The 19,704-nt window shown below is 44.1% G+C and overlaps 1 protein-coding gene across 1 annotated transcript in view; it reads right to left on the minus strand.

Annotated features, from left to right (window-relative positions):
* Positions 1-435: 435 nt before the first annotated feature.
* LOC126155127 (SET domain-containing protein SmydA-8-like) overlaps positions 436-19,704 on the minus strand; it is a 128,536-nt gene continuing 109,267 nt past the window's right edge. The window contains exon 9 of the mRNA XM_049916209.1: positions 436-3,309. Coding sequence (XP_049772166.1) covers positions 3,017-3,309 — 293 coding nt within the window. The 3' untranslated portion in view covers positions 436-3,016. The remainder of the gene's footprint in view (positions 3,310-19,704) is intronic.

The raw sequence follows: 19,704 nt of genomic DNA on the forward strand, positions 1-19,704 counted from the left end.
CCACATCAGGTAGCAGTGATTCATCATATATGCTGCATACAGCATCACAACGTATATCAAAGTTTTTTGTGAACATATCCTAGAAGTGTTCTCATTAGTCTGCTTTGAAAGTGCATATCAAACATTGCTAACAGAAATCTGTACACATAATCTCACTACCAGACACGATCATTCATTGAACACTGGACGTCCGCCGCTCGTGGTCTCGCGGTAGCGTTCTCGCTTCCCGAGCACGGGGTCCCGGGTTCGATTCCCGGCGGGGTCAGGGATTTTCACCTGCCTCGAGATGACTGGGTGTTTGTGTTGTCCTCATCATTTCATCATCATCCAGGAAAGTGGCGAAATTGGACTGAGCAAAGGTTGGGAAATTGTACGGGCGCTGATAACCGCGCAGTTGAGCGCCCCACAAACCAAACATCATCATCATCATCATTGAACACTGGATAGCAGAACCAGAACACACCAAGTTTCTGAATGTTACCTGCTGTAAATGGGCGTATTCGAACCTATTCTCATCATTGTACATTTTAATTGCTTTTGGGTAGTCACTGACCAACACTGTATGACAACCCAATAAGACAGGGAATGCAATTTGATTGTTGAACAGAAGTGGCCTTTGAGAAATTCTCACAAACTATAACCACTCATTTGATGAAGGCATAACATTCTTACAGTAAATTGAGCATTTTGGAACACTGTTAGAGTACTGAACCCATGACCAGAGACTACATGTTTACTGCCACTCACATTTAGACTATACATAACTGTGAGTAGAAACACTTTAATATGTGAGGTGTGCCATTGTAACTGCACAGGTGGTGATGCCTACATCGTAATGGTATTAATTAACACATGGTCAGAGAAGATGTTCTCTTGTATCACCCTGAAATGTGTCGCTTGCAGACCACTGTTGCTGTTACAGCTGCTATCGTTGCTGCTGCACTGGAGCCTCAAAGTTGAACAAAACAGGCGGTGAACCCTGAAGATCAACAAATCTGTTAAGTGCTGTGGAAAATCGAATGACTGCCATAAGCCAGGCTTGTTGAATGTATTATCATTGAGAGTCTACTCCAACATAGGAAAAATAAAATTACTATAATATTACCAAATGACAAATAATAATAACAATAATAATAATGTGATAACGAGAGAGAGAGAGAGAGAGATGGAAGAATTAATAATTACATTTGAATGAAACATTTTTCTTCCACTTATTCTCCTTGGAGATGGAGGATGATCTCTGAAGGTTCATGGTGGTGCTGTTGCTTGAGCAATGTACAGACAAAGAATGTCAAGGCCCCCTCTCAGGATTCTGGGGACACTAAGGGCAGCAGCGATGGGTGCTGGACCAATAGGAGCACACTGCATAAGTGGAGGAAGGGATATGCCATTTTTAAATCATGCATTACCATCTCTATGATGAGAGTTATAACTTGTGGCTAGAAGCATACATACGCCTGGGTAAGCATGAGCACAAGTACACTACTCAACTGCCATCTTGGCTACAAATTATGACAATTGTAATGATAGTTATGAAGTAATTATAATGACAGTTATTGTCCATTAAGTAAGACCGAAATAAAGAAAACTAGGGAGCAAGTGAGCGGATTGTCTACTTAAGAAAGCTAGGGCAACTGACCAGTTTGTTTACTTAAGGAGAGCAATGGGTGTCTTCGTCCCCATACTCTAATAGCTCTACTACTGTTGAACTCTAATTGTCCACAATTTCTTCTGTTCACAATATCTTTGCAGTAAATGTCGAATTGTTTGTATAGTATACATGTGTACTGCAGTCTGACGATTATGATCTTCCCCACGGAAAAGGCATCAGAAGTAAAAGGGGAAGGAGCAGCCTATTCAACCATCATCAGATACACAAATTGTTACTGTCATCCTCCATTTCCCACCTGCATCAATGAATCACACTCATATAACGCTAAATGCAAATGGCCTGGAATATTCTATGTACAAAGTTATGCAAGCACTGTCTTTTCACAGATTACTTTGTGATGCTTGAATGAAGGAAAACTGTGACCACTAGAGTCAACTACCTAGACGTCAATTTCTTGATAGCAGAGGTCAGCTAGTTTATGGGCCACATTCTATGTTTTCCAACCTCTCATCAGCGTACCATACTGTCAGGTTACATGCATCCCTTTCTTTATATTCTTAATCTGGCATGATATATTATCTTCAGCAAAATAACGGATCTTCTCTTCATTCCTAAACAGTATCAGAAGGGTTTCAGAAACACTCCACAGCCATGACAGTGTTTGTGCGGCCCCCCTCGGATCATCTAGGCTGAATCTTGTTGAGCACAATATTGGCTCCATCAAGCGACATGTGAGCCTGTTGGACTCAGCTCTGACCAGTCTGCATGAGTTGTGGGCAGCTGTTGACAGTTGCAGATCAAGTTGAATCTCCAGTATAATTAGTGCCTTGAGGAGTATGGTGCAGTGTGACAACACCACCATTGAGACTACATGTTGCAAGTTGTCATAACGAATTTTCCACTCTGAAGTGGAGTATTTGCTGGAATGAAATTTTACTGTGGAATGAAACCGAGTTCCAGTTGGAGATTCAACCTTGTACCTTGGTCTTTTTGGGGGACATATGAACTATCCAAATATGCTAAGCCCATCTCGAGGCTCTGATCTGCAAGTATCTCTGTACTGCTCTTTCAGTTACCTCTTAAAATTCTCCTACATGACGCTTATCTGAAAATAATGGCTTTGCCACTCTCTGAGAGCTTTGTACAAAGTAAGAGCTCCACTTTGCAGCAGAGTGTACATTTTAATGAAACTTCCTGACAGTTACAACTTTATCATGATCTTTGTAATGAAAGACTAATATAGAGAACTGAGCCCTCCCCTCTGGTACACTCTTATAATTTGGCAAGAATCTGCAAGTTTGCTAGTGGAGCTGGCATTTACCTAATTTAAGCAACAAAGTTTCCCTGCAAAAACTTATCAATATGGAGGCAGTACGCAGCCAGATGCTGCCCATTGAGCGGCAGCTACTTGTGGCGGCGCCTGTCCTTGCGCTGCGGGTGTTTCGGCTGCGGCTGCGCCTCCCTCCTCAGGTCGTGGATCTCTTCGCGCAAGTCTCGCAGCTCTAACATGGCGGCGCGCGCCAGCCGGCCCTCTGGGGAGAGCGCGGGCTCAAACAGCAGCGCCGCCAGCGCGTCCTTGAGCGCGGCCTCCGCCTCCTCCAGCCGCTCCACCAGCTGCTGCAGGGTCAACTCCCCGGCTGCGTGCTCGCGCCGAGCCAGCTCCGCCAGAGGTCCTTGCAGCTCGTACAGTGCGATTCCTGCAATATCGAGCACGCCACTCAGCACAGCTGTTTCCCGTGCTCTGAAACGAAAATCCAGGTACCACTGGAAGAGCAATTTCTCTACAACTAATTTCCATCCAATTTCCCCAGAGAAACTCCAGGTGATGTTGGAAGGAGAGTGAAATGACCTTCTCACCAAATTCTCTATCTGATCAAAAATATCCCAGGACACTCCCATATAATGCGAAACTGACTACTAGACGTCACGAAAGAGTACTGAGTTGGCGGTAGAGAAGCAGTAACAGCTCAATGGGCCGGCCAGAAGAGCTCAGTAACTTCAAATGTTGGATATCACCTGGCTAATAAGTCCATTAGGTACATTTTAATCCTTCTAAAACTGCCCAAGTCTACCGTTGGTGTTGTGACTGTGAAGTGGAAATGTGAGGTAACAACCACAACTAAAGCTATACTAGACAGATCACAAGTACTGACGGACAGGGTCTGTCAGGTATTGTGGAGGGCGGTTGTGAAGAATTGCATGAAATCAGCAGAAGGAATCACTCATGAGTTCCAAAGTGCTATCAGCATTCCAGTTAGCACAACGACTGTACATAGGGCGTTAAAAAGAATGGGTACAATGGTCGATCAGCTCCTTCTATTTCTGTAGCCAATGGTAAGTGACGTTTCAAGTGGTGTAATGGGTGACTCCACTGGACAGTGGATGACTGGAAACTGGTGGTTTGGAGTCATGAATCACAGTATAACGTGTGGCAATCCATTAAAGGGGTCTGGGTTTGGCGAATGCCTGGAGAATGTTACCTGGCATCATCTGGAGTGTCTACAGTGAAATAAAGAGGAGGTGGTGTTACGTATGTGGATGTTTTTCGTGGGTAAGGTGTGGTCCCATGACTGTGCTTAAGAAACCGATAAATGCGAAGGGATGTGAGCACATTGTATACGGCAGAGGAACAGTCCAGAGATGATGACTGATCGTATGAGCATGAGAATGCTCTCTTTCATAAAGTAGAATCTGTCAGGCAATTGTTTGAAGACAATAACATTCCCGAAACGGACTTGCCTGCCCAGAGTCAAGACCTCAACCAAATGGCACATTTACTTGATGAGACAATCGATTTCCCTCCACACACCAGAGTCCTGTATCATCACCTACTTTGATTTACACTCTTGACGGAGAAAGGGGTTGCCATTTTTCCACAAACATTCAGTAACAACATTGAAGCTGTCCAAAGCACAGTGCAAGCCGTCACAAAGACGAAGGGTTAAAACACCCCATATTAGTGTCCACTAATTGACAGGATATTTAGTAGCTGACAAGACTTTTATGGCTTAATGCTCAGTGTGCTAGCTAGGAAAGGAGGATAGTGAGACAGATTGGCATCGAATCTGCTTGATGCATCAGTAAGTGGTGATGCAGCACTTAGAGAAGTCTGAGCACAGTTTGTAGGAGGTTATCGCACACTTGTGCTAGTGCCCCATTCCCATCTCAGAAACACTCTACACATGGTTAAAATGATATAATATACTTGTATATAATGAAGTTTTCGTTATTCACAGTGCCCGCATCTCGTGGTCGTGCGGTAGCGTTCTCGCTTCCCACGCCCGGGTTCCCGGGTTCGATTCCCGGCGGGGTCAGGGATTTTCTCTGCCTCGTGATGGCTGGGTGTTGTGTGCTGTCCTTAGGTTAGTTAGGTTTAAGTAGTTCTAAGTTCTAGGGGACTTATGACCACAGCAGTTGAGTCCCATAGTGCTCAGAGCCATTTGAGCCATTTTTTTGTTATTCACAGACAGATAGTGCATATTTCATTCCTCTCTTAGTGCAGGGGCGATAGGAAAGGTCGTTGTGCGCTGAGTAACAATGAAAATAATTGCTAAATCTTGAATGAAGACTGATCATTGTTGTGGGATCCTACCATGACGGACAAAAGGTAAAAAATACCAATAACCTACTTTGAGGCGTTGCTCACTAACACACAATAAAGTAAGACACGGTCAACATATGTGCCAAGTTGATACTGTATGAGAAATCTATGCTGCAACCTGGATCCCATCTTTCTGCAGCCGATCCACTACCACATACACTATCCGAGCCTGCCTCACGAAACGATTCTAACTTTCCACTAGTTACTCTTCATACACTCCACACGGGCTCAGACAGCAGATTATTTGCCAAAAGCAGTGCATCACATTTATCACTTGCTAAACTTATTCATCGGAGTCTTACTGCTCAAGACAGCTGCAGACACCTGGGTTTACAGAAACGCAATGGGACAATGCATACATGAAGACAGAGTTTTTACTTTTCTTAAAGCATGGAAACATTCAGCATATCTCTATAGACTCTGTGGCCTATAAATGGGGGTTCAACAAATCAAAGGGATATTCTTGTGACTCGTTACTTTAGAGGCGGTTGTTTTCTGAATTATCGGTAAAACTTTAATGTTGCCTTTTGTTTTTCCTTGTACCGCGGAATCTCTGGGTGTGTCCTTAGGCACCAGTACCTCCTTGGTCAAATGGTTCAAATGGCTCTTAGCACTATGGAGCTTAACATCTGAGGTCATCAGTCCCCTAGACTTAGAACTACTTAAACCTAACTAACCTAAGGACATCACACACATCCATGCCCAAGGCAGGATTTGAACCTGCGACCGTAACAGCAGCACAGTTCCGGACTGCATCGCCTACAACCACTCGGTCACAGCGGCCGTCTCCTCCTTGATCGTTATAGCGTTGTGTTTATCTAGTAGGATATCAGACCTTGGAGGCTTAGGTGGTACGTTCTTGACAAAATCGTTATTCTGCTACTGTAAGAATCTAGAGCTATTGAATTTAGTCAGGCAAATATACGTACATATGCGAAAATCCCATCTGATCAACAAAATAGGGGAGCAAAAAGTAAAACTACTAATTGGAGCATTAAAGAGGCTTCTTGCTGCTAACAAGAAGAAGGAAGGAAAGAAGACTAGAGTGCCTCAAATTTCTGGGTGCACGTACTGATGAAAACTTGAACTGGAAGAAACATTTTACTGAATTCTCAGACAAAGTTCAGCTACTGTTGCTCTTTGCATAATTGCTAGTCTTGGAAACAAACGAATCAATCACCTGACATATTTTGCATATTTCCACTCAATAACGTCTTACGCTGTAATTTTCAGGGAAACTCACCACTTAGAAAGAAGGTGCTGATATCACAAAAGCAAGCAGTAAGAATACTGTAATATGTGGTGTTCATCTGCGATAGCGATGTGGGTACCTCTTCAAGGAGTTAGGCATTTTAACTGCACCGTCACAATGCATTTATTCGCTAACACATTCGTATTAAATAATCCACCACTATGTAAGAAGAACTGTAATGTCCATACTTACAACAGCTGAGGAAAAAATGACCTTTATCACCCATTATAAAACCATTCAGTTGCTCAGAAAGGAGTTCAATATGCAGCAAACAATTTTTTTATTATTTGCCCAGTAGCATAAAATGTCTGACAGGTAACAAAGTAAGTTTTAAATCTAACCTAATATCATTTCTTCTGGGAGACTCCTGCTATTCCATTGACCATTTTCTGTTTAATAAAACTACTTGCCTATGAAAAAATATAAAAAAATTAAAAAAAACTGTTTTTAAGTGTAGTTACGTGAAAAGAACTAAAAATAGCGTGTTCATTAATGTTGAGACTAATCATATACACATGTTTTGTAACCTTGCCTCTTCCACATCATTTCGGTAAAAGAATCATCCAGCTCATCTCTGAAACATGTAACTAACTACTTAACTAAATGAGAAATTAGAGTCAGAGCACAAGCGCGAATTTGGGAAGGATACCGGCCGTGTCCTCCCGAAGCAACTATCCAGCCATTTGTCTTAAGTAGTGCAGGGGAATCACAGAAAACATAAGTCTGGATAGCCAGATGGCGATTTGAGCCACAATCCTCCCGAATTTGGGTGCAGAGAGCTAATCAATGCGCCACTTCGCTCGGTTAAGAAAAGGACCAGAGCTGCAGAGTGACTTACTAATATTAATATGGGTCTCGAGAACAGTCCGATGGAGACTGTCAAATGGTAATTCGTAGCAGGACTGCTGTTGGCTCACTTCTTTTAAATCGGACGAATACAAAGTTACGCTATGAAATTAGAGCTTAGACAATCGGTTTATAGGAACATGTAATGTGGTCTTCTGCATCTACTATAACGTTGATGTTAATGAAGTGAAATAGTGTAGTGGTAAGGCACTGGACTCGTATTCGGGAGGATGCTGATTCAAATCCAAATTTAGGTTTCCTTTAAATCGTTTAAGGCGTATGCCAGGGTGGTTTCTTTGAAACGCAGAGCCAATTTCCTCCTGCAACCTCCCATTATCAGATCTTGTACACCACCTTGAAAGTGCTCGTCGACTACGGTACGTTAAACCCACTTCTGCTTTTAAGTTGCTCCATTGCCAAAGGATGTGTTTATTGGAAACACTAGAAGCAGCGCACACGCAGGACTGCTTGCAGCTGTAACCCAGGCTAGAAATTCTGTAATGGTTTTGGCAGTCGTTTTCGTTGGATCTCGTAGGCAGATACGCACTGATGAGACGAAACGTAATGACCACTGCTCACCGCGAGAGTGAATGTCGCCTGATGACGTTGCAGGGGAGTGGCGTGGGAAGGAATATATCTGACCGAAACAAAGACGAATGAGCAATCGTTCTAGCAACGATGCAGGCCGCAAATGGGGTAATCCACTAACATCAAAAACTTTTACAAAGGGCAGGTTGTTAGGGCCTGGTGCCTGGAAACGAGTATCTCGGAATCGGTGAATCCGGTCGGGAGCTCATTTGTTGTTGTGAGGAACTATGGAAACTGCCCGAAGGACGGTGAAATCACGAGCAGCCGACAAAGTGTTAGATGTCAACGAATCGTCATAGAACTTGGAGGTTGGAGGCTTGCCCGCTCTCTACATCAGGATGGGCAGATCTGACGACAGAGTACAATACCGGTGCAGGCACAGGTGTTTCAGAGCACGCCGTTCAGCGCAGATTGTTGAACATGGGCTCCGTAGCAGACAACCTCCACATGTTTCCGTCTTGCCCCAACGACTTCGTCATTACGATTGCAGTGGGCACGGGATCATCAGATGGCTATGAGCACTAAGGGACTTAACGTCTAAGGTCATCAGTCCCCTAGAACTTAGAACTACTTAAACCTAACTAACCTAAGGACATCACACACATCCATGCCCGAGGCAGGATTCGAACCTGCAACCGTAGCGGTTGCGCGGTTCCAGACTGAAGCGCCTAGAACCGCCCGGACACACTGGCCGGCCGGGATCATCCAGATTGGACCGTCGCCCAATATAAAAATGTCACCTGGTCAGAAGAACCATGTTTACCGTTCCACCAGCTCGACGGTCTACATCTACATGGATACTCTGCAAATTACATTTAATTGCCTGGCAGAGGGTTCATCGAACCACCTTCACAATTCTCTATTATTCCAATCTAGTATAGCGCGCGGAAAGAGCGAACACCTATATCTTACAGTACGAGTTCTGATTTCCCATATTTTATCGTGGTGATCGTTTCTCCCTACGTAGGTTGGTGTCAACAAAATTTTTTCGCATTCGGAGGAGAAAGTTGGTGATTGGAATTCGTGAGAAGATTCCGTCGCAACGAAAAATGCCTTTCTTTTAATGATGTCCAGCACAAATCCTGTATCATTTCTGTGACACTCTCTCCCATGTTTTGCGATAATACAAAAAGTGCTGCCCTTCTTTGAACTCTCTCGATGTACTCAGTCAGTCCCATCTGGTAAGGATCCCACACCGCGCAGCAGTATTCTAAAAGAGGACGGACAAGCGTAGTGTAGGCAGTCTCCTAAGTAGATCTGTTACATTTTCTACGTGTCCTGCCAATAAAACGCAGTCTTTGGTTAGTCTTCCCCACAACGTTTTCTATGTGTTCCTTCCAATTTAAGTTGTTCGTAATTGTAATACCTAGGTATTTAGTTGAATTTACGTCATTTAGATTAGACTGATTTATCGAGTAACCGAAGTTTAACAGATTCCTTTTAGCACTCATGTGGATGACCTCACACTTTTCGTTATTTAGGGTCAACTGCCAATTTTCGCACCATTCAGATATCTTTTCTAAATCGTTTTTCAATTTGTTTTGATCTTCTGGTGACTTCATTAGTCGATAAAAGTCAGCGTCATCTACAAACAAACTAAGACGGCTGCTTAGATTGCCTCCCAAATCGTTTATGTAGATAAGGAACAGCAAAGAGCCTATAACACTACCTTGGGAAACGCCAGAAATCACTTCTGTTTTACTCGATAACTTTCCGTCAGTTTCTAAGAAACGTGCCCTCTCTGACAGGAAATCACAAATCCAGTCACATAACTGAGACGATATTCTATAAGCACGCAATTTCACTAAAGCCGCTTGTGTGGTAGAGTGTCAAAAGGCTTCCGAAAATCCAGAAATACGGAATCTATCTGAAGTCCCTTGTCAATAGCTTTCAACACTTCATGTGAACAAAGAACTAGTTGTGCTTCAGAAGAACGATGTTTGCTAATCCCATGTTGACTGTGTGTCAATAGACCGTTTTCTTCGAGGTAGTTCATAATGTTCGAACACAATATACACTCCTGGAAATGGAAAAAAGAACACATTGATACCGGTGTGTCAGACCCACCATACTTGCTCCGGACACTGCGAGAGGGCTGTACAAGCAATGATCACACGCACGGCACAGCGGACACACCAGGAACCGCGGTGTTGGCCGTCGAATGGCGCTAGCTGCGCAGCATTTGTGCACTGCCACCGTCAGTGTCAGCCAGTTTGCCGTGGCATACGGAGCTCCATCGCAGTCTTTAACACTGGTAGCATGCCGCGACAGCGTGGACGTGAACCGTATGTGCAGTTGACGGACTTTGAGCGAGGGCGTATAGTGAGCATGCGGGAGGCCGGGTGGACGTACCGCCGAATTGCTCAACACGTGGGGCGTGAGGTCTCCACAGTACATCGATGTTGTCGCCAGTGGTCGGCGGAAGGTGCACGTGCCCGTCGACCTGGGACCGGACCGCAGCGACGCACGGATGCACGCCAAGACCGTAGGATCCTACGCAGTGCCGTAGGGGACCGCACCGCCACTTCCCAGCAAATTAGGGACTCTGTTGCTCCTGGGGTATCGGCGAGGACCATTCGCAACCGTCTCCATGAAGCTGGGCTACGGTCCCGCACACCGTTAGGCCGTCTTCCGCTCACGCCCCAACATTGTGCAGCCCGCCTCCAGTGGTGTCGCGACAGGCGTGAATGGAGGGACGAATGGAGACGTGTCGTCTTCAGCGATGAGAGTCGCTTCTGCCTTGGTGCCAATGATGGTCGTATGCGTGTTTGGCGCCGTGCAGGTGAGCGCCACAATCAGGACTGCATACGACCGAGGCACACAGGCCCAACACCCGGCATCATGGTGTGGGGAGCGATCTCCTACACTGGCCGTACACCACTGGTGATCGTCGAGGGGACACTGAATAGTGCACGGTACATCCAAACCGTCATCGAACCCATCGTTCTACCATTCCTAGACCGGCAAGGGAACTTGCTGTTCCAACAGGACAATGCACGTCGGCATGTATCCCGTGCCACCCAACGTGCTCTAGAAGGTGTAAGTCAACTACCCTGGCCAGCAAGATCTCCGGATCTGTCCCCCATTGAGCATGTTTAGGACTGGATGAAGCGTCGTCTCACGCGGTCTGCACGTCCAGCACGAACGCTGGTCCAACTGAGGCGCCAGGTGGAAATGGCATGGCAAGCCGTTCCACAGGACTACATCCAGCATCTCTACGATCGTCTCCATGGGAGAATAGCAGCCTGCATTGCTGCGAAAGGTGGATATACACTGTACTAGTGCCGACATTGTGCATGCTCTGTTGCCTGTGTCTATGTGCCTGTGGTTCTGTCAGTGTGATCATGTGATGTATCTGACCCCAGGAATGTGTCAATAAAGTTTCCCCTTCCTGGGACAATGAATTCACGGTGTTCTTATTTCAATTTCCAGGAGTGTATGTTCCAAAATCCTGCTGCATATCAACGTTAACGAAATGGGCCTATTATTAAGTGGATTACTCCTACTATCTTTCTTGAATATTGGTGTGACCTGTGGAATTTTCCAGGCTTTGGGTGCGGATCTTATGTCGAGCAAACGGTTGTATATGGTTGTTAAGTATGAAGCTAATGCATCAGCATACTCCGAAAGCAACCTAATTGATATACAGCTGGACCAGAAGAATTGCTTTTATTAAGTGATTTAAGTTTGTTCACTACTCCCAGGATATTTACTTCTACGTTACTCATGTTGGTAGCTGTTCTCGATTCGAATTCTGGAATATTTACTTCGTCTTCTTTTGTGAAGCCATTTCGAAAGGCTGTTTAGTAACTATGCTTTGGCAACACTGTCTTCGATAGTAACTCCATTGCTATCACGCACAGAAAGTGAAAGGGTCCCGTACCCACCTTTCATTAGTCCGGTAGCCCAATTTCACAAGTATTTCTCTTTCTTTTTCTTGTTTCTCTTTTCTCTTTACTCTCATAGTGGCGTGATTGAATGAATGTGGTTGTGTGTCACGTTGCTAGACGGTGGCGTAGTCTACTGCAGAAAGTCTGCGATAGTCGTACAGATTCAGCAGCACTGGTACAGAATAGCCAACTCTCGTAGTGGTCAAGTAGGCAAAGAGGTTTGCGCTACTTGTGAGAAATCCACCTGCGTTAGGTTGGTGGCGGAAATGGCATCTTTGGGCTTTCCGGTCCACGCGGAGCGTGGAGGAGGCTGGAGAGGAAAAAGGGGGCAGTCTGCCGCCGGTACGGGAAGCGTCCACAGCTGTGCTCCAGTCGAAGAAGGAGTTGCCATCTTATAAGATATTTGGAAAGTGTAACTTGCCACCACATACTACTAGGTACGGTTGAGGGCACCAGAATGTGAAACCCCAGAAGACGTATATGGAAACAGCTTATTAACTCAAGCAACTTGATATTTAATAGAGAATCAGTGCGACTACCTCCAAGCTGAAATAACATGACGGTAGGTGAGGACCCCTGGGGACATGTGGTGAGTAATTGTGTAATCATTATGAGTATCTTATGACAACAGTAAGTTGGGTACTCATGGCCCTGGACAATGGATTTCTTTTGACAGTCCTTTTCTATGTACTTATAGGACGAAGTGTTTATGTGTTTGCTAATAGGATAGGATGATTTTTATTTCCATTTTATGCCCACTGACCTTTTGCATTAGACTGATGAATAGATGTTGAAACATTTACCATTCCAGATTGAATGAACTTTCTGTGTCTCATTAATCACAACTTTTATTATGCAATGTCCATAGAAAAGAGGTCTCGGACATTTTCACAGATCAGCAAACGTGTGCTGCAAACCTTGGAGGAGCAGTCAATGAACAACGATATGGGTATTGGTGTTGAAGGGAATATTTTGTTTATATGTGGGAATTGTAGTCGGGATATATGGTGATGGTGACTAGTACGAGCTGTGTAGATTGTGTGTGAGAGCGTAGTTGGGAGTAGGTAGAGTTTTGTGTCTGTAGTTAGCAGCGGCGCCAAATCCTATCCAAATCCTGACCAAACCTTGTACAAGATCTACCCTGAATGATGGACAGCAGATGTAATGCTGGAACTATATTTTATAAAAAGGATTTTTTGTTTGTTTGAATATTGGTTATGTAATTTTCCTCATTGTTTTTTTTAATTGGTATTGTTAACAAGGCCCTTCTTGTCAAGTTAATTTTGGGCAATATTCCACGTATTGATCAGGAGTAAGAAACTCCGCTGATTTTGTGGTAATCTGTACACATGATATTTTGTAACGATCTCTGTGAGCGCAGTTCTTAAGTGGGTGCAAGGCCGCCTAGGGAGCCTCCGCATCAGAAAGCACAGGGCTTGGTCCACCGGCAGGCGCTGCAGAACGCTGCTATCAACGGCGAGGCAGTGGTGCGGCAAGCGGTCACAGCTGTTTATCCATCAGAGGGGAGGGGATGCTGGTCTTCCCCCAAGCCCAGGCTCACACCGGGGCCCGCGGGCGTGTCACCACGGCAGCGCCAGCTGATGGCCGGCGTTCCACTCCATGCGCTAGTCATCTGGCAAGCGAAAGGGAAAGTATGACGCACGCCAGGCGAGGCCGCCGATCCCTGGGCGCCGCTAGTCCAGATGGCCGCTGCGGTGAGATACCGCCCACTGCCCAGAGGGACGCGTGTCCCACCACTGACGCATCAGCTGAGACGGTGCAAAGAGGTGATAAGCGGGTCTCAAGCCCGACGCCCGCACGAGTTTACGTCGACCTCGATGCGACGGAGAAGAGCACGTGTCTCTCCATTGACACGACAGGAGACAGGGGCGTGTGTCGTAAAACACATTCCTCTGCAACACACGGACGACGACCGCCAAGCTGCCTTCTCGATGATGAGGCAGGGCCCACAGGCGACGATGTCTTGCAAATCTGTAACGTCGAACGATCCCACAGTATGGACGCAGAGGGTGGAAACGGGCACGAGGCAACGTCGCGGGGTGCTGTCTAGGATGAACAACCTGGGTTACAACGGACGTTACAATCAACGCCGATGCGAACTCCCCAGTTCAGTGTTGTGGTCCCCTAGTAGCTTATCCTCCAAGTCGCCTTTAGAAGAGACGCCCACCCCAGCACCTAAAGAGAATACCCAGTGAAACAACCATGTGACGAAACTGAAAAATGACAGCGTGTCAACGAGTTGATTTTTTGGATGTGTTTTTGTACTCATGTCTTATTTTCCATAGGTGATTATTTACCAGCTGTCATTCCATTGGGTTCATTAATGATTTTGTATCACTGTATTTGTTGTGAATATTGTATTTTGCACTTTCACTTGCATGTTTTTATATATGTCAGCACCAGCTGATACTGCTTTGGTTCGTGATAATGATTTTGCATCATTGTATTTGTTTATATATTTATATATATTATGTACCTGTTCATCTATGTCTCTATGTTAACTTTTGATAATTGGTTAAAGCAATTTTAAAATAGTATCTCATGGTTGTGGTCGTAGTAGGTCAGATGACATGATGTTAGCGTAGAATATCACGCTTAATTTAATTTGTTCTGTTTGCTTTGCGGACCGCATGAGGTCACAATTATTGACTAAGATCAGATAAAGCTCACTTGGATATAAGAGATTAATCAATTCTTTTGTGCTGCTGTTTGCTGTTGCAATTGTTACTCGTTAGGGTATGTTTGTTTCGAAGACTGTTGGCGAATCTCCTAGCATGGCGAGAAAATTCGCGGAACAGTCTTCTCCGGGACGTTTGGGGTGATGAAAGGGTCCTGTAGCCACCTTTCATTAGTCCGGTAGCCCAATTTCACAAGTATTTCTCTTTCTTTTCCTTGTTTCTCTTTTCTCTTTACTCTCATAGTGGCGTGATTGAATGAATGTGGTTGTGGTCACGTTGCTAGACGGTGGCGTAGTCTGCTGCAGAAAGTCTGCGATAGTCGTACAGATTCAGCAGCACTGGTACAGAATAGCCAACTCTCGTAGTGGTCAAGTAGGCAAAGAGGTTTGCGCTACTTGTGAGAAATCCACCTGCGTTAGGTTGGTGGCGAAAATTGCATCTTTGGGCTTTCCGGTCCACGCGGAGCGTGGAGGAGGCTGGAGAGGAAAAAGGGGGCAGTCTGCCGCCGGTACGGGAAGCGTCCACAGCTGTGCTCCAGTCGAAGAAGGGTGATTTAGACTGACCGCGTGGCGCGTTGTTACTTGGCGAGGGGAGAGCTGTTAGCTTTTGGTCTCGCTTTTCAAATCTGGAAATTGCTTTGCCTTGTCGCAGCAAGGAATGCAAAACTTTGGCAGATTTTTCTTTTAGCCAATTTCTGTAGCAGACTTGGATCCGCCGGAAGAGCGCCACACAAAGGTGTCGATAAGGAGTGAGCACTCGCTTCTGTATGAATGTTTGTTTGCCTTCAGCTGTGCCTACATAAGCTTTCACCTTTCTAAATATTTAGAGCCTTGCCTTCTCGTAAATTTTCCTTGCTTTATGTGTCTTTCGTCCGTGGGGAGCCAACCACGTGGTAGAACATAATAGTTGTTGGGCTACCGGCATCACTAACTGTCCGATCGCATGTTTGTTTTAGATAATGTTAACATGATTGTGTGATGTGATATTGTTGGAATTTGGCACTATACCTAGAAATTGTGTCTCCACAAACCATGTGTTATCAGGAATCGTGTACAGGCCTCACATCCTTATCTTAGGAATAAATGATTTTATCTACAATTTTCTCTTGTGTTCCGAGACTACGTTTTTGCACCTAAGCCACTCACCTCGTAGCTTTCCCGTTAGCACATCCAATGCGTTTCCTTATGCACAGGTCCAGTGATTAGTCTCCCCTTGTATTTCATAACAAATTCTTTAGGTTAAGTCTTATTTTCAGGTGTGTTGCTGGGAGCTGATCTTATGCAGTGTTCATGCATTTTCTATTTTATTTTAAATGTTTGATTGTCGTGAACAGTGTACGGGCAATACTATTAATTACATCGTATCCACTATGAGCGACCTCACAACGTATGCATTTTTGTGAGTTTTTGGTCTGTGATCAAATTAATTTATTTTACGACTCGACAAAACCTTCGATTAGTTGTATGGTTAGAGTCGGTGGCGACCCTAATCTTCTCAAGTTAACTTCACAAGCAATAAGCATTTACATTCCCAACAATAACGTAATAACCCGTAGTAACCGGTTAGTTACAAAGGCATTGATTGTTTCTTGCCGCTAACATACTTCACAAACGACCAGAATCTCTTTGGATTTTCTGTCAGATTTCGAGACAAAGTTTCGTTGTGGAAACTGTTATAAGCATCTCTCATAGAAATTCGCGCTTAATTCCGAGCTTCTGTAAAAGATCGCGAATATTGGGGGTTTAGTGTTTGTTTAAATTTGGCATGTTTGTTTCGTTGTTTCTGCAATAGTGTTCTAACCCGTTTTGTATACCAAGGAGGATCAGCTCCGTCGTTTGTTAATTTATTTGGTATAAATCTCTCAATTGCTGCCGATACTATTTCTCTGAATTCAATCCACATCTGGTCTACACTCATATTATTAATTTGGAATGAGTGGAGATTGTCTCTCAGGAAGGCGTCAAGTGAATTTTTATCTGCTTTTTTGAATAGGTGTATTTTTCTTTTATTTTTGGAGGATTTGGGGATTACAAAATTCAATCTCGCTACGTCAACCCTGTGTACACTAATCCCTGTATCGGTTTTGATGCTCGTTATTAACTCAGCATTATTTGCTGCTAAGAGGTCAAGTGTGTTTTCATAACCGTTTACTACTCGCGTGGGCTCATGAACTAACTGCTCGAAATAATTTTCAGAGAATGCGTGTCCAAATACGCTGCTTTTCAGGCGCACGGCTGCTCGAAACTTGCACCACGCCACAGACGCAGACGCAGGCCCGTGGGGACAGTCTTATGCAATGGGGGACATTCACCTGGACTTTCGTGGGACATAAAGTAAGGAAACGAAGCCACCAGTCCAGCCGTTGACTGCGTGAACTATATTGCGGACTACATGCATCCTTTCGTGTTTGATGTTTCTCCCGGCAGCGATGCAGTCTTCCAGCAGGATAACGATTCGTATCACTAGACCAGAATCGTGCTGTACTGATTTGAGGAGCCGGATTGAACTTATCTAGGGAGTTAACAGGCGCCAGTACCCTCCCACAGACCGCTAAAAACTAAACTCAGCCCGAACAGACCATGAATGTCTAACGTTACCGATCGGCTGTCGTGTCATATTCAGACCACAGACATCACTGGATGCGGATATGGAGGGGCATGTTGTCAGCACACCGCTCCCCTAGCTGTATGTCAGTTTACGAGATCGGAGCCTCTACTTATCAATCAAGTAGCTCCACAGTTTGCCTCACAAGAGCTGAGTGCACCCCACTTGCTAACAGCGCTCAGCAGACCGAATGGTCACCCATCCTAGTGCTAGCCCAGTCCGACAGCGCCTAACTTCGGTGATCTGACGTGAACTGGTGTTACCACTGCGGCAAGGCCGTTGGTCCTCTCACAGACCACTGAGTAGAAATTTAAGGGAGTTGTGTCACCTATGCGTAGACATTTGGAGCCACATGCTTCCTAAGACCTACCATTCACCAGCGACTTATTGAATCCATGCCACGCAGAATCGCCGCCGATATGTTGCATTCCAGAGGTAGGCCAAAACGCTGGAGAGCAAGTGGTTATAAAGTTTTGGTGTTTCAGTGTATGTGGAAGTCGCTGGTGCGGATCATAAATCCATTTTGGTGACCATATTGATCTAGTACCATAGGCGTTGTTTTCAGTCGAGAGTCAGTCATAATACGTCCTCTTATATGATTGGAAATATAAAATGTGGGTTCACTGAGCGTGTGGATGATACGAAACGTATTCCCTGGCTGCACAGTCACTAGAATTGAATGCGATGTTGCCATACTCCTTCCTCCTTCTGCAAAGTTAAAAGAATGTTGACTCCTATTGTACACGTGGTTCGTGCTATATGCACGCAAATTTACTGCACGGCATTTAAATCATGCTGACAAAAGGCATCATTTTAATATCTGACCAAGATCAACCACCTACACTCCCATATACAGGGTGTGTCGGGTCTAAGTGAAGATACTGCGATCACTGGCATCGCAATATGTACTCACTTAAGTGTATAAATTGTTTTTTTCTCCTCGTCTAACAGTCTTCCTGGAAACGCGGGACGTAATTTACTACCTGATGTTTTCTGCATGGTCGTAGCTGCACCACCAAGTGGTTAAAATATGCCATTGTCAGGTCTCTCTACAAAAAGGGGAAAACCACACATGTCAATAATTACCGGCCAGTATCTTTTCTTACAGCATTTTAAAATTTTTTTGAGAAAGTAATGTACTCAAGAGTGGTTAGCCGTCTCAACAGTAATGGGATACTTAGTAAATCACAGTTCGGATTTCAGAAATGCTGTTCCACTGAGACAGCAATATACAATTTCACTGTCCATATAATAGAGTCTTTAAAAAGTAAAATGTCACCAGCAGGAAAATTCTGTGACTTATCCAAAACATTTGATTCTGTGAACAATGACATTATGTTAGAGAAATCACAATTCTATGGTGTAAATGGAACAGCATATGAGTGGTTCAAGTCATATCTACAGAACAGGAAGCAAAAATTCTCTTTATATGCTTCAAGTGATTCAAAGGAGTTTCCCACTTCATCTAAATGGGGTGAAATTACATTAGGTGTTTCACAAGGTTCGATCATGTGTCCCCTCCTGTTCTTGATATATGTGAATGACCTCCCTTCTTATGTGAAACAAGATGCTGAACTGACACTGTTTGCTGATGATACAAGCACAATTACTAATCCAGTAAAAGAAAGTCCGATAGAAAATGATACAAATAAGGTCTTTGGAAAAATCATTAATTGGTTTTCTGCGAATGGGCTTGCTCTGAACTTTGAAAAAAAAACTGTACATCCAATTTTCTGCTGCAAAAAGTATAATTCCTTCAATAAACATAACACATCAAAAGAAGTCAGTAGCCAGGGTAGAACATACTAAATTTTTGGGGTACATATAGATGAGAATCTTAATTGGAAAAGTCAAATTTTGAATCCCCTAAAGCAACTAGGTTCAGCAACTTTTGCAATCAGAATAACTGCCAATTTTGAGGATGTAGAAATTAGGAAGCTAACATACTTTGCATACTTCCACTCTCTGATGTCATATGGAATAATATTCTGGGGCAACTCAACACTTAGGCAAAAGCTATTCTCTGCTCAAAAGAAAGTAGTTAGAATAATTCGTGGGGTTCATAGTCACACATCTTGTAGGGATCTGTTTAAAAGGTTAGGAATTCTTACAACTGCTTCACAGTACATTTACTCAGTAATGACATTTTTTCTCAACAACATGGACCAGTTTAAAATCAACAGCGACATTCATGATTACAATACCAGAAAAAAGAAAGACCTACACTATCTTTTACTTAACCCATCTTTGGCACAGAAAGGGGTAAAATATGCTGCTATAAAACTTTTTGATAAATTACCAGATTAAATAAAATGTCTGACAGACAGCAGTAATAGTTTCAAAAACAAATTGAAATCATACCTCCTTGACAACTCTTTCTATACCATAGATGAATTCTTGAATATTAGTAAATAAATCTGGAGATATATGTATTTTGTGCCATTTAAGGGAATGGGATAGAAATATTTAGGTATAAGGTTATAATGCAAAAAAAAAAAAACTTGTTTCCTGTGCGCATTTATTGTGCATTTGACACGTTCCACATCATAACGGTTTTTCCGTGCTATTGATCAATGGAACACGTAACTAACTAACTAACTGATTAAGCCTGT

The sequence above is a fragment of the Schistocerca cancellata genome, chromosome 2, assembly GCF_023864275.1.
Source record: "Schistocerca cancellata isolate TAMUIC-IGC-003103 chromosome 2, iqSchCanc2.1, whole genome shotgun sequence".
Taxonomy (NCBI): domain Eukaryota; kingdom Metazoa; phylum Arthropoda; class Insecta; order Orthoptera; family Acrididae; genus Schistocerca; species Schistocerca cancellata.